The sequence below is a fragment of the Trematomus bernacchii genome, unplaced genomic scaffold, assembly GCF_902827165.1.
Source record: "Trematomus bernacchii unplaced genomic scaffold, fTreBer1.1, whole genome shotgun sequence".
Taxonomy (NCBI): domain Eukaryota; kingdom Metazoa; phylum Chordata; class Actinopteri; order Perciformes; family Nototheniidae; genus Trematomus; species Trematomus bernacchii.
The window spans coordinates 422,043-434,759 of NW_022987402.1; the positions used below are offsets into that span (position 1 = coordinate 422,043).

The 12,717-nt window shown below is 41.0% G+C and overlaps 1 protein-coding gene across 2 annotated transcripts in view; it reads left to right on the forward strand.

Moving 5' to 3' along the window:
* The window catches only part of LOC117486962 (chemokine-like protein TAFA-2), an 88,082-nt gene that overhangs the window by 46,941 nt on the left and 28,424 nt on the right, over positions 1-12,717 (forward strand). The window contains exon 2 of one of the 2 annotated variants that reach the window (XM_034135581.1): positions 5,630-5,733. In XM_034135581.1, the coding sequence (XP_033991472.1) occupies positions 5,631-5,733 (103 nt within the window). In that variant the 5' untranslated portion in view covers position 5,630. Of the gene's footprint in view, positions 1-5,596; positions 5,734-12,717 lie in introns of those variants that run through there. The other variant, XM_034135572.1, reaches the window with a different exon arrangement.

A 12,717-nucleotide genomic window follows, 5' to 3' on the forward strand; every position in this document is an offset into this window, starting at 1 on the left:
TTGCCAATTAGTTACACATCCAGTAGACTCAAAGCAAAATTAGCATCCAATTGATGTCATGTTTCCGCCCACCAAACAAATGTTACTCCATTAGCCACTCGCTTTGAGCTCCATTTAGTTTGGGTTTGACTAATTACTGAGGGAAATATCTGCCTGCTAAATGCTCTAATACAGGGGTCGGCAACCTTTTTGATATGAAGTGCCATTTAAAAAAAGAATTGTGATCAGTATGCCGACGATCGTGAACTGTCAACAGGGGGGGGGGGGCCTCGCTGTGGACCTCTTTCACCTGTCAGCGCAACTTACATGATGCGGTTTAAACAAATTTAAATAATTGGTTTAAACGGCATAATAATAATGGCGACCGTCCGTTCTGTGATTCTCCAGAACACACAGATGGCCAGTCCGCCCCTGTGTAGCATATTATTTTCGATGAGAGATGAGCAGATCGCCACTGGGCTTTCAACTAAAGACACAGCCACGCACAAACTGTGGCATGTGTACAGCTCCTTATGGGTAGCCTACTGCAATTTGTGAAGTGCGGGCGCGCTCCGGCAGCACTACACCCCTGATCGTTTCACCACGGAGGAAAGCGGCAGAAAGTCGCCTGGAGTTAAAGAGAGCGGGGCTGCGTTGTGTGCATGGCTTCCTTCTGCAGGTAACGGGGAGACGCGCTCTGGCGGCGGTCTCGTTCAGGATCCGAAAATAAAATTTAAATATTTTGCACACTTATTCCACTTATTCCTAGTGTGCCACTAGTTACGGTGCCGCGTGCCAATGGTGGCACGCGTGCCAGGGGTTGCCGACCCCTGCTCTAATATGTTAATGAGTGCACCTGTTGAACATTACACACGTTTATTTATTCCATAGATAACATAAGCTGCATTGTTTTAGCTTTAAATGATGGGAACAGGATTATATTGTCTCAAAAGTTGAAATTTCCAAGAGGATCAAAAGTTGGTTCCTTTTCTTTTAAGCATGAGCAAGTGAAAGATCAGAAAACTGTACCATGAAGCTTTTTTATTATATGAATCATACTGATGTACTAGTTCAATGTATCACCTCCTGAACAGCAGGAAGTAGCTAACAGACCTCGTTAACTGAGGGGATCACACTGTTGTGTGCAGCTCAGCAGACACATTCTTATCAAATATGATAATCATTTCAATAGAAGGTGGTTTGGATTCATGCAGCAGTTTTGTTGCATTACTTTTAAGTTTCTAAAGTCTTCCAACTCAAGGTTGAGATCTAAAACAGCTTCAAACTGTGACAAATCTTTAGCGAGACGCTCAGTCGAGCACCAATGACAACACAGCACATTCAGGGACAATGAGCTGTCTTTATAGAACTGCTCATAGACAGCACCAACACATGATGCTGTAGTGCTCTACCATGCTCTCTGTCATCAATGACCCTTTCACACACTCTCACACACACACTGGCAAACATTTCAACCCAGCCGGTCTCCATGGAGGTGAACATTAGCTCCGATACAAGTGTACATAGGTGAACAATTTGAGGTCCATTTGAGCAAATATATAACAGTACCATTTTGTTGCTATAAGACTCAACAGTTGAATCTCTTTCCACACTACCTTTCAATATCCTGCTAAGAGTTGAGAATTAAGCAATCTTGGTCATTGTGAAGGTTGATGGGACATCCCCCATGAAACCATTTAAAGACCAGTTACTGATAAGTGGCTAAAGGACATGGTGTTCAGATAATTCCAGCATGACCAGCAAGCATTCTGGGAAAGAATATCACAAAGCAGTTAAGGCACGTTAGGGAGAGCACGTTCACAGTAATATCAATCTTGAAACCTATTGGCTGTTGGTTTGGTGACAGGAGCCTCTGGGGGCAGGGTCAGGTGTATCACCAAGATTCCCCTTTACATTTGACGGTCAATTGTTAACTTATCTCTATAAACAGATTTTAGCATTTGATATTCAAATCTGTAGGCAAGGTGACAAGATGTTGGGATAGGAGGAGATGGTGTTTTCAGTTGTAGTCCGAGTAGTATTAGCCAATCACAAAATAGACAAAATTGGCTATTTGTTAAACAATATGGTCATAGACATCGCTCAACTTAAACTCCATTCTCGCATTTCAAGTTGTTTCTCAGACTGTTTACAATTGATCTTAGGGTGGAAAAGGAAGTCCTTAATAAATATGGCCCCCTTGACCAACATTTCAATAATTTACTGAACAGACCTGATCATACAGCTGACAGCTTTGCTTTGTTGCTGTTTAGCTATAACTTCACACACTGATAACTTCAAATCCCTCTCCGCCCTGAAACTGGAATTTCTCGATTCAAAACTTGATTTCATTACAATGATGATCATAAGCCTAAAAGTTTAACTGGGAGATTTAGAAGACATTTACATCCGTTAAATGCTGAATTACATGCTAGTTTGAAGTCGATAACTTTAAAGAGTCCTCTCCTGCTGATGTTCAGGTGTATATCAGTATGTAGTGTCTCTACTTTAAAGAGTCCTCTCCTGCTGATGTTCAGGTGTATATCAGTATGTAGTGTCTCTACTTTAAAGAGTCCTCTCCTGCTGATGTTCCAGGTGTATATCATTATGTAGTGTCTCTATTTTAAAGAGTCCTCTCCTGCTGATGTTCAGGTGTATATCAGTATGTAGTGTCTCTACTTTAAAGAGTCCTCTCCTGCTGATGTTCAGGTGTATATCAGTATGTAGTGTCTCTACTTTAAAGAGTCCTCTCCTGCAGATGTTCAGGTCTATATCAGTATGTAGTGTCTCTACTTTAAAGAGTCCTCTCCTGCTGATGTTCAGATGTATATCAGTATGTAGTGTCTCTACTTTAAAGAGTCCTCTCCTGCTGATGTTCAGGTGTATATCATTATGTAGTGTCTCTACTTTAAAGAGTCCTCTCCTGCTGATGTTCAGGTGTATATCATTATGTAGTGTCTCTACTTTAAAGAGTCCTCTCCTGCTGATGTTCAGGTGTATATCAGTATGTAGTGTCTCTACTTTAAAGAGTCCTCTCCTGCTGATGTTCAGGTGTATATCAGTATGTAGTGTCTCTACTTTAAAGAGTCCTCTCCTGCTGATGTTCAGGTGTATATCAGTATGTAGTGTCTCTACTTTAAAGAGTCCTCTCCTGCTGATGTTCAGGTGTATATCAGTATGTAGTGGTGTCTCTACTTTAAAGAGTCCTCTCCTGCTGATGTTCAGGTGTATATCAGTATGTAGTGTCTCTACTTTAAAGAGTCCTCTCCTGCTGATGTTCAGGTGTATATCAGTATGTAGTGTCTCTACTTTAAAGAGTCCTCTCCTGCTGATGTTCAGGTGTATATCAGTGTGTAGTGTCTCTACTTTAAAGAGTCCTCTCCTGCTGATGTTCAGGTGTATATCAGTATGTAGTGTCTCTACTTTAAAGAGTCCTCTCCTGCTGATGTTCAGGTGTATATCAGTATGTAGTGTCTCTACTTTAAAGAGTCCTCTCCTGCTGATGTTCAGGTGTATATCAGTGTGTAGTGTCTCTACTTTAAAGAGTCCTCTCCTGCTGATGTTCAGGTGTATATCAGTATGTAGTGTCTCTACTTTAAAGAGTCCTCTCCTGCTGATGTTCAGGTGTATATCAGTATGTAGTGGTGTCTCTACTTTAAAGAGTCCTCTCCTGCTGATGTTCCGGTGTATATCAGTATGTAGTGTCTCTACTTTAAAGAGTCCTCTCCTGCTGATGTTCAGGTGTATATCAGTATGTAGTGTCTCTACTTTAAAGAGTCCTCTCCTGCTGATGTTCAGGTGTATATCAGTATGTAGTGTCTCTACTTTAAAGAGTCCTCTCCTGCTGATGTTCAGGTGTATATCAGTGTGTAGTGTCTCTACTTTAAAGAGTCCTCTCCTGCTGATGTGCAGGTGTATATCAGTATGTAGTGTCTCTACTTTAAAGAGTCCTCTCCTGCTGATGTTCAGGTGTATATCAGTATGTAGTGTCTCTACTTTAAAGAGTCCTCTCCTGCTGATGTTCAGGTGTATATCAATATGTAGTGTCTCTACTTTAAAGAGTCCTCTCCTGCTGATGTTCAGGTGTATATCAGTATGTAGTGTCTCTACTTTAAAGAGTCCTCTCCTGCTGATGTTCAGGTGTATATCAGTATGTAGTGTCTCTACTTTAAAGAGTCCTCTCCTGCTGATGTTCAGGTGTAGGAGAGAAACTCCCTCTGGAGGGAACACAGGCAGACCATTTATATGCAAACACACCTATATAACACACTATGGTGATAACAGTGTTTTAAAGCTATAGAATGTGGGTGATGCGGAAAAGAACCATTGAGAGGAAAATATCTATGCTGCATTACTTGATGGGAAGCTTCTGGTAAACCTGAGTTTTTCTGAATGGAATTGTATTACAATAATCAAGGGTCACCTAAATGTTTAATGTAGAAAAAATACTTTTAGTTTTTTTTTTAGCAGTATGGTTTTTACGGTTTTAACTCAAGAAAAGATCAAATGAATGTACACTATTTACAAGTGATCTATTCTGGGAAGGAGAATGAAGCACAACATATCAGTAAATGTTAACAAGCACATCTTCTATAAACATTTTTAACTCAAACTGTTGGTACGCACAAAGACATATATTCTCAGCACACATTTTGTCATGCCTGATTCTGTTTTGAAGTCCCTATTATTGATGAGCTGGGTGCTTATATTCAGTTTCCTCATGTGCTATCTGCATAGTGCATTCTTCCTTTAGAAACACCAGTTTATGAGAGGGAAAATGCTTTACATGTAAATCTGGCATCTAGTGTTACAATAATTCAAAAGAGTTCAAAGACACTAATTGTTTGCAAGCTGTTTTGATATGTGACCATAATCAGGGTATTTAGATGTCATTACCTGTATGTCTATATTTTAGAAACATTATTACTTATGTCATGAGTCTCCTGTCTGTTCTATGTCATCACATCCCTTCATTCCTATTCCCTGTGAATAGGGTGCCAAAATAAACTTAATTACACAAATAATATGAGAATCCCAACGCGGTTTGGCCAATCTAAACGTCAATGAGGCAGAAAGATAAGAGGCGGTAAATAAGGCGTAAACGCAGCTTGTAACATTGTCCGCTCACGCCATACGATACCATGCCTCTTCCAGTAATTACCGTAGCGCTGCTGCATCTGAAATGTGATCGCTGTCAGTCGATGATAACAGACTGAGCCAGATGGTGTGTGCAGTGTGACACTTCATCAGGGAGAGGAGAGCAGAGGAGAGCTGGATGAGCCACTGCAAGCTCTTCCTCTGCGCTGCAGAGCTGACTGAAGCCTGGGGGGAAGCGGAGGGTCTCCACCTTCTGTTCATGGTCCTCTCTAAGAGCCTTGTGTCGGGGGGGGGAGAGGGAGGAAGTGCAGGGGAAGAGAGAAAGGATTTGGAGTGATCTCGGGCACATTCACAGTTTGTTTTGAAAAGCACAAAGAAATACAGAAGCAAAGAGAAGAGAATCTACTAAGGAGTTAAAGTGCAAACAAGTGGAGCAGCCCCCTCTTCCTCTTCCTCTTCCTCTTCCTCTTCCTGTTCCATTGGATAATGTTGTTCTGAAAGTCACAATAGGCTGAAACTCCTGCTGAATGACCCTCTCTGTAACTGTCCTCAGGATGAGTGAGCGCTACACGCAGACCGGATGTAAAGGAGCTCTACTTGTAATGGTGCTCGTGATCAGCGTCTGGGAGATGACTGAACCAACAGAAGGAGCATCAGGTGAGCACACCAACACACACACACACACACACACACACACACACACACACACACACACACACACACACACACACACACACACACACACACACACACACACACACACACACACACACACACACACACACACACACACACCTGTTTCCATCATGATTACACTGTAGGCTTCTTTTGATTGTTCATTCTCTAAATTCTCAAATATACCAACTGAGTTGTCTCTGCTCATTGCCCTGACATAACCTTCAAAAACATGAAACCTCTCATCACCTGTTTCTGTGTTTAGCGATGTGTGCCACATCAGAACCTGAATATCTTCATTATAACTCTTGTTTGCCTAAAAAAACAAAATGCATATTTTCCCTGTAATCTTTACTGTTATTTATTCATTTAGATGGTTTGGTGTTTTGGTGGAGTTGCCGAGTGTTGGAGATATAAACAATCAAAATCAATTCTCTTTGTTTGGATTGGTTTTCACACACACAATCTACTCGTGTCAGTCGGCCATTTTCAGAAAGAATAACGCGTTTGCCGCCTTTCACGGTAACTCTTTTTGCACATGTGGAAGGTGTTTTAAGTCAAAGTCAACTTTATTGTCAATCTTTCAGTTTGTGTGTACAGACAGAGAGATCGAAATGCCGTTTCCCACAATCCCGAATACAAAAATACAAATATATATAAAAAAGATGTATATCCTATACACAATCAACAGACACATTTAAACATATGCACACAGTAAGACATAAATAAAAGCACAACAATCAATATATACAAAATAACATTACATTTAGAGATAACACATTGATGTGTTCACACAAATAATATTATAGACTAATCTACCTCCATACATCTCGCGCTCTCCCCAGCATGAGGGTGAGAGATGCACGCTTCTCTCTGCACAGTGAGACAGCAGGATTTCTGAATTGGCATTTATGTTTTACAAACAAATGAATGGTGTGGTGGCTTCTTCCACCGGCTGGGTGAAAGCAAAACCATTTTTACTATTTAAAACATTTGAAAAAGTAATCAATGATTTATTACCACTCACTTTCTCTTTGGTATCTCTCCTGATATATATACATGTATGTGAGCATATTCCCCCACACCTGACTGCCCCCGGTCAGTTTCAGAGTTTATTTGAAGGATTTACTATTGTTGTTAACTGTAACAAGTCCTATAAAGTTCTCCATGGATTGACTCCCTCCTACCGATCTCACCCTTTAATTCCCCACACCCACCGAGGTCACTCCGGTTTATTAGTTTCTGTATTACTTTTAGATGTGGTCCTGGTGTGTGCTTGTTGCCTGCCCCTCTGTTGACCTGCTGTATTCGTCCTCTGAAAAAAGTCTCACGACAACTTCTGTGGATTATCTGGAGTAACCGGGTCATTCTGGACAGACACATTGATGCTTCAAAAAACCAGGTTCCCATCTAGTTCCATTTTAAGCAAAAAGAGGCAGACAACTCTACGGCAAACATTTCCAACACGGAGCAACTCACACAATATAAACTGATGAACAGTATTAGAGGTGAGAGCGAACTGGTCATCTTGATATCGGGTGAACTCTACTTTGAACATCTCACTGAGCTGCTGCAGTTACATGTTTGTTGAGAGGCATTATTAGCAGGTAGTCTTGCAAAATACCTTGTGTGTGTGTGTGTGTGTGTGTGTGTGTGTGTGTGTGTGTGTGTGTGTGTGTGTGTGTCAAAATGACTGTAGGGGATCCCAACAGACAGATAACACATGATGGTAGAGGATTGATGCAGCAGAGCAGAGGCACTGACTGTTAGTCCCTAAAGTGAGTCATATAGCATATTACATTCTGATTGTCCTCAAACGCAACATTTGTTTCCACAGAGAGTATAATGCAGGGGTGTCATTGAGGGCCACACACAGGAAAACATACGAAGGGCTGGGCCCTCATAGAGGGGAGGTATATGGCCTCATAAGTTAAGTTATAAGTTAGCAAAATCAATCAAATGTAGTTAAATGATGCTTGATACTTGAATGCTTTAAGAAAACAAACAGCCTACATCACAGCCCTCCATGAATAGGGTTGAATTATTTTCATTTAGTTACAGAAAGGTTTGACTGCTCATCCCTGAAACAGAAGCCTCAGATTGTCTCCCTTCACAGCCCTTTGTAAAGGGGAGACAATAAGGGGAAACAGGGAAGCTTGTTATGCAAATAGTTATTGGGCTTTTTTTGTATCAACTAAGATGTGTTAGGAAATGTCATCAATTCGTATACAGGTTATTTTGTACATATATTTAAGAAATACAATGTAGAAGATAAGCACAAGTTTCAGGTGTGGGCCATATTCCATTATACTTTTAGAATTAATTAAATTAGAGGGGCAATTCAAAATGGACCAAGGGCCACAGTTTGGTCGCCCCTGGTATAATGCGTGCCATTAGAATATAGATACATTGCACATTACTCTCCATCACAACATAAAGAGCTCAACACTCAGTGTACTATTCAGCAGAGCTGCACAGAGGAGGCTTCATAGAAACACCGTCTGTTCTCCTCTCTGGTAAATACTGATGTCTGTCAAACTCCACAATATGCATTGTTTAGCTCTAGTTTACTATATCATTGAAAGTATTATCTACAGTCTGGGATTCCTGATGACATCATCAAGGCTCCTTTTATTAGGCCAGACAGAGCTCCTCCAGAGCCGCTGCATCACTCTGTGGTTCCTCTGTTTGTTCCAGAGGATAACAGGAGCAGGAAGTCACCCCAGGGGAACTGCTGTTCACACAACAAGGAGAGCAAGGAGCAGCTAAACACCATGCACAGTTCAGCTACATCCCATTATAAAAATTGTTTTAAAATTGAGCGGCACCCAATGAATATATTCCTGTCAAGTAATCAAAACATTTATTTTCTATTAGTGGAAATAATCTCAGTTATTATTTATAATATATCTCTGTAACTAACGTGAGTAAATATTGAATGTGTCCCACAGAGAGGAATTGAACATGGGACAGTATAGATCGAGACAAAAAATACAACACGATTAAATACTGTATATAGGCATGCACAAAATAACAGTAGCGGTGTTTTAAACAATGATCTAACATGTAGAAAGTAGTGTGGTAGCAGCTAGATAACAGCAGTAAAAGTAATAATGATCATAAAGACATTTTGCATGTGTGTTATTGAGCAGTGGTGTCGTAGTGTCGTAGTGTGTGATGGTGGTCGTAGAGTCTGACCGCTGCAGGATGGAAGGACCTGCGCTTTCAAATGATGGGAATGTTAGATGATGATAATCAGGGGTGTCCAAGCTTTTTTCACCGAGGGCCACATACAGAAAAAGCTACGAAGGGCTGGGCCGCTCACTAGAGGTATACTGCCTCATAAGTTCAGTTATAAGTTAGCAAAATCAATCAAATGTAGGTAAATGATGCTTGATACTTGCTTTAAGAAACAGCCTAAATCCCAGCTCTCCAGAAAGTTTACTTTATTTAGTTATAAGACGTGTTAGCAGCTCATTCCTTAAAACAGAAGCTTCAGATTGCTTATCATGAAGGGAAATATGAAGGGTAGATTTCAAGCTTGTTATGGCAAGCAACTAATCAACTAAGATTTGTTTGACATTTTTCCAAACTTTAATTGACAGAATTTATTTGAAAAGTGGGCTTTTTAACACATGAATACTGTATAATATATTTGTACATATATATTTAAGAAGTACAATATATGACAAGCACAACTTCATTTGTGGGCCATATTTCATTATACTTTTTTAATTAGCTGAGGGCCGATTCAAAATGGACTGCGGGCCGCATTTGGCCCTCGGGCCGTATTTTGGACACCCCTGATGTACAGTGTAACTGATGTTAATATAACAGCAGTGTTGCAGAAATGACTTTCACAAAGGGGCGATTTAGAGACATTGATAAATCATTTTGTGTGACCAGAAACATGTTGCACCTTTGTTCCCTATATCGGGCTTTGGTGCAGACACTGAGGAAAGAGGTTTTCAACCTGGATGCGTTTGTTTCAAGTGTTCCTGCCCAGCCGCTGTGATAATAAGATATTACTCATTAGCAGAGCTTGCACAGTTAGGTCTCTGTCTAAATGTGTTTACATACTGCTAGTTCTCGGGGAACCCTAATTTGACCAGGCAGCGTCAGTCGTTTTCCCAACCCTGTTTAGATTTAACGTATAAAGAGAATAATGCTCAAGCAATTAGGGATGCCAGCGATTATTCGATTATTCGAATATTCGTTACAGTCTCCATAATCGACGATTATTTTTAAAATTCGATTTTATTTATATATTTTTTTATTAATATTTATGTATGGGTCGAATAATCGATTAATATTCGCCAGGGCTGTCCGATTTTCGATTTTGATCATGGTCAGTTTCTGGCATCCCTACAAGCAATATCTACAGTACTCTAGCTTGGGGGAAAAACGATATGCTGCTAAGAGACAGCTTGACTGGGCCATATGTTGACTGCAGGTCCAGAGACACCTTCTATAGCCACTGGAGCAACTCACTCTGCAGTCAGTCTGAATCATGCTACAAAGTGTTACAGCAGAATATTTAATATAAGCTGACAGTGTTGTAAAGTTCCAAAGTATACATTTCTCAAACACTGTACATGTTATAAATATTGTTGTTATACTTGTTCGATAATTTATTCTTCTTAAATCCATGGTGAATGGAATTTAAAAAGGTAACTAACGTTACCTCAATCTACTTCGAAAAAGATGTTCTATGAAGCGAAGGTAGCTGTCATATTCACATTTGGCTGGATGCAAACCCATCGGGGGAGGCTCTGATGCTGCGTCCATGCTTTCGTCATGTGGAAGTGGTTCAATCTAAACTGGGCTGGATAAATGACAGAAACGACCAGGCACCTCCAAGTTAAAACTCAAGTTTTTAAATAAAGAAAAACACATCAAGAGAAAGACATTTTGACTTCCAGTCCGATCACGTTGCCCCAAAGAGGCTCAGAATAAGATCAGAGTTCACCTGCACTCCGTCCTCAAGTAGAGTCCACTCCATCCATCTGTCAGATCTGCTCTGGAGAACCCATTGAGCTTGTTTGATTTCATAGTGGGAGTCCTCAGAACTGATGCCCTGCTGCAGGACAGACACTCACAGCCCACTCCAGAATGAGAATCAGATTCCTTTATTAGTCCCACAGCGAGGACATTGTCAGTGTTACAGTGGCATATACAAGAAGGCATGAATGAATGAAAAAGAGAAGCAAACATTAGTAATACAAATATAAATAAAGACCAACAAGTACACACCCGTGGCTAAACATTTTAGTATTAGCAATTTAAGTAAAACTAAGTGACTTAAATAGCATATCAAAGTATTGTGAATTAAAAAAATATATGTTTTGGGACAATTATAAAAATATGGATTTTATACATTAAAGTGATTATAGCGCTGTACAATTTCAAATAAGTATTTATATTACACATTGCAGGTTTATTGCAGTCTGTATTGTGTGTGTGTGTGTGTGTGTGTGTGTGGGGGGGGTTATAGAACCTGACTGCTGCAGGAAGGAAGGACCTTGTAATATAAGGTGTTTGGAAAGTCATTTCTCAGCATGCAGCCTCACAGATGAAATGTCACGGTAGTAAATGGGGGAGGAATTATATTGAAACGGCTATTTTGGCCGTATGAGTCAAAGCCGTCTCCCCCTGCCTCATTAAAAGTGTTGTCCAGTCGTCAGAGGTAAACCCGGGGAGATCAATTATGGCGACTCAGCACGATTACAGGAGAGCCGGCCCACATGTTTCATCCCTGGGAGTCCCAGGCCTCAGCCGCAGGTAATTGGGGGTGCAGGCAGTGCTGCTTGTGGACAGGATGTGTATTTGTGTGCTCACACCTCTCTGCACCAATTAAATGGGAGTGTGGCGCTTTGATGTGCCGGGCTTTGATTGGCAGCGATTCCAACTGGAGGCGCTCATCATTTTCAGCAGGAAGTGGATCAGAATAATCTCACACACATTCAATTTCATTCATTCAATAGCCACCGCAGCCCCCTAATTTCCCATGGGTGTTATTTCTGCTGCTGTAAACCGGTTATCATTCAAGGGATGATGTGAACCCAGAACACGTCGCGAGAGGAGAAAATGTATTTCTGCCCAGAGAACACAAGAAGAGCTAGGCTTCTCTCTGACAGATTTCATTTATTTCTGTCAGGAGACAAGTTGATGTTCAAATGCACACATGAGCTTTCACTTCTTTAAATAGCCGGTTTGTGTCAGCATAGACGTGATTATAATTGCACATGTACAGCATGCTTTTCCACTTCCTGACAGTTATGTAAATCCAGTTTATTTTCCTCTAGTATGTGGAAAAAATAAGGTTTGCTTTGTAATCAGAAGGTCAGTCACTGCTGTGGATGTTGACAACAACCGAAGCTATCAGTGGTTCTTCTGTTTGCCTCTGTGTGGTCCTGTGTTGCGCCGGGACCACCCAGAGGGTCACACAGGTTTAGTCCCAGCTTGGCCAAGTTGTGGAGACGTCTGATTTATTTTCATTAGCATCTATTGTAATGGATTAGTTGATCGATTGTTACCTGCCTTCCTGTGATTGCACATGCCTCCTCACAACTTTTTTGCTGGTTGCATTCACACCAGCCTTGTATAGTCCGGTTGAATCGAACCCTGGTGCGTTTAGCCGCTTGGTGCGGTTCGTTTGGGTCGGTGTGAACACAGTCCGAGACCTCTGAAGTGAACTAAACAACCGGACTCTGGTCCGCTAAAAAGAGGTGGTGTCGGAACGCTTGCTAGTGAACTCTGGAGCGGTTCATCGCTGGTGTGAATGCAGTCCGCACCAAAACACAGGAAGTGTCGTATTTTACGAGTCACAAGAACACAGATGTCTTCAAAATCTTTAGCGAAAGAGTGAAGCAGAATGAAATGTTGAACAGTGTTGTGTAAAGTAAAAATGCTCCGTCAACTATACATAAAAGTCAGAGCCACCTGTCGTCGGTGAAACGTTACTGC